General features: G+C 63.4%; 1 protein-coding gene across 1 annotated transcript in view; it reads left to right on the top strand.

The window, feature by feature from the left end:
• Positions 1–563, top strand: part of PLCXD1 (phosphatidylinositol specific phospholipase C X domain containing 1) — a 30,039-nt gene extending 29,476 nt beyond the window's left edge. The window contains 1 exon segment of the mRNA XM_015571522.1: positions 236–563. Within this exon segment, the coding sequence (XP_015427008.1) occupies positions 236–516 (281 nt within the window). The 3' untranslated portion in view covers positions 517–563.
• The last annotated feature ends 663 nt before the right edge of the window (positions 564–1,226 follow it).

Below are 1,226 nucleotides of genomic sequence, written 5' to 3'. Positions count from 1 at the left end.
CGGGAGGGGGACTGAGAGCAGCCTGTGCACCAGTGAGCAAACGTGTGCACACGTGTCTGCACGTGTGGATACAAATAAGCACCCACAGATGATACATGCACACACATGCACATGGGCACATGGTACACGTGCACCCAGCTACACACATGCACACTGGCACACATGTGCACACGGCTACGCACGTGCACACTGACACACGTGCACACGGGTGCACACATGCCAGGGTGGCTTGGTGGACGCTGAGCGCCCGTCCTGCCCCCCTGCCCCTGCCCTGCAGACGGGCTGTTCGTGGCAGGCATCAACCTCACGGAGAACCTGGAGTACGTCCTGGCGCACCCGGCCGCGTCCCTGAAGAACATGACGCTGCCCAGCCTGCCCCGGCTCAGCGCCTGGGTCCGCGAGCAGCGCCCGGGGCCCGGTCCGCGCTGCACCAACATCATCGCGGGCGACTTCGTGGGCACCGGCTCCTTCGTCAGCGACGTCATCCGGCTCAACGACAAGCTGCTGGCCTGCTGACCGTCCTCCCTCCGTCGGCGACGGCCGGACCTCCCGCGGGCGATGCCAGGACCTCACATGGGCGACACCAGGACCCGGCCTTCAGCGCCCCTGGTCGCGTCGTCCTGGCCACACACGGGCGAGGAGATGGGGGGCAGGGCCCTCACCTCCTGGGAACCCCCTGACGGCTCCTGGCTCCACGGGCCTCAGTGCTTCTGGGGAGAATCCAGTGACGTGAGGATTGGAGGCGGCTGTGGGGTCGCCTCCCAACGGGCAGAGTTCCCGTGAATCGTGGGGTTCAGCTCAGAGGTGACCCCTCCCCGGGGGCTGCTGGACGCCCCCGTAGCATCATGAAGGTTGGATGGGACCGAGCGCGAGGGGATCTACTGAGGAAACCCTTCGTCAAAACGCCGGGAGCCTGGCCGGTGAGCTCAGTGGTTAGAGCACCGGCCGGGGCATCGAAGGGCCTTGGGTTCGATTCCGGTCGAGGACCTGGGTTGCCGGCTCGATCCCCGGACCCAGCTGTGCGGGCGGCAACCCATCGACGTGTCTGCGTCACATCCACGTTTCCCTCTCCCCCTCCCTCCCCCCTCTCTCTAAATAAATCAGCGGGGAAACGTCCTCAGGGGAGGATCAACCCCCCAAAATATAAACAAATAAATACATGCATAAATACATAAATAAATACAAGGACTGTTTCCATTTCCAGTGAAATCAGGGCCTTTCCCCTT

This window comes from Myotis davidii, unplaced genomic scaffold, assembly GCF_000327345.1.
Source record: "Myotis davidii unplaced genomic scaffold, ASM32734v1 scaffold1309, whole genome shotgun sequence".
Lineage (NCBI taxonomy): Eukaryota > Metazoa > Chordata > Mammalia > Chiroptera > Vespertilionidae > Myotis > Myotis davidii.
This window is presented reverse-complemented; position numbering and strand designations above follow the sequence as displayed.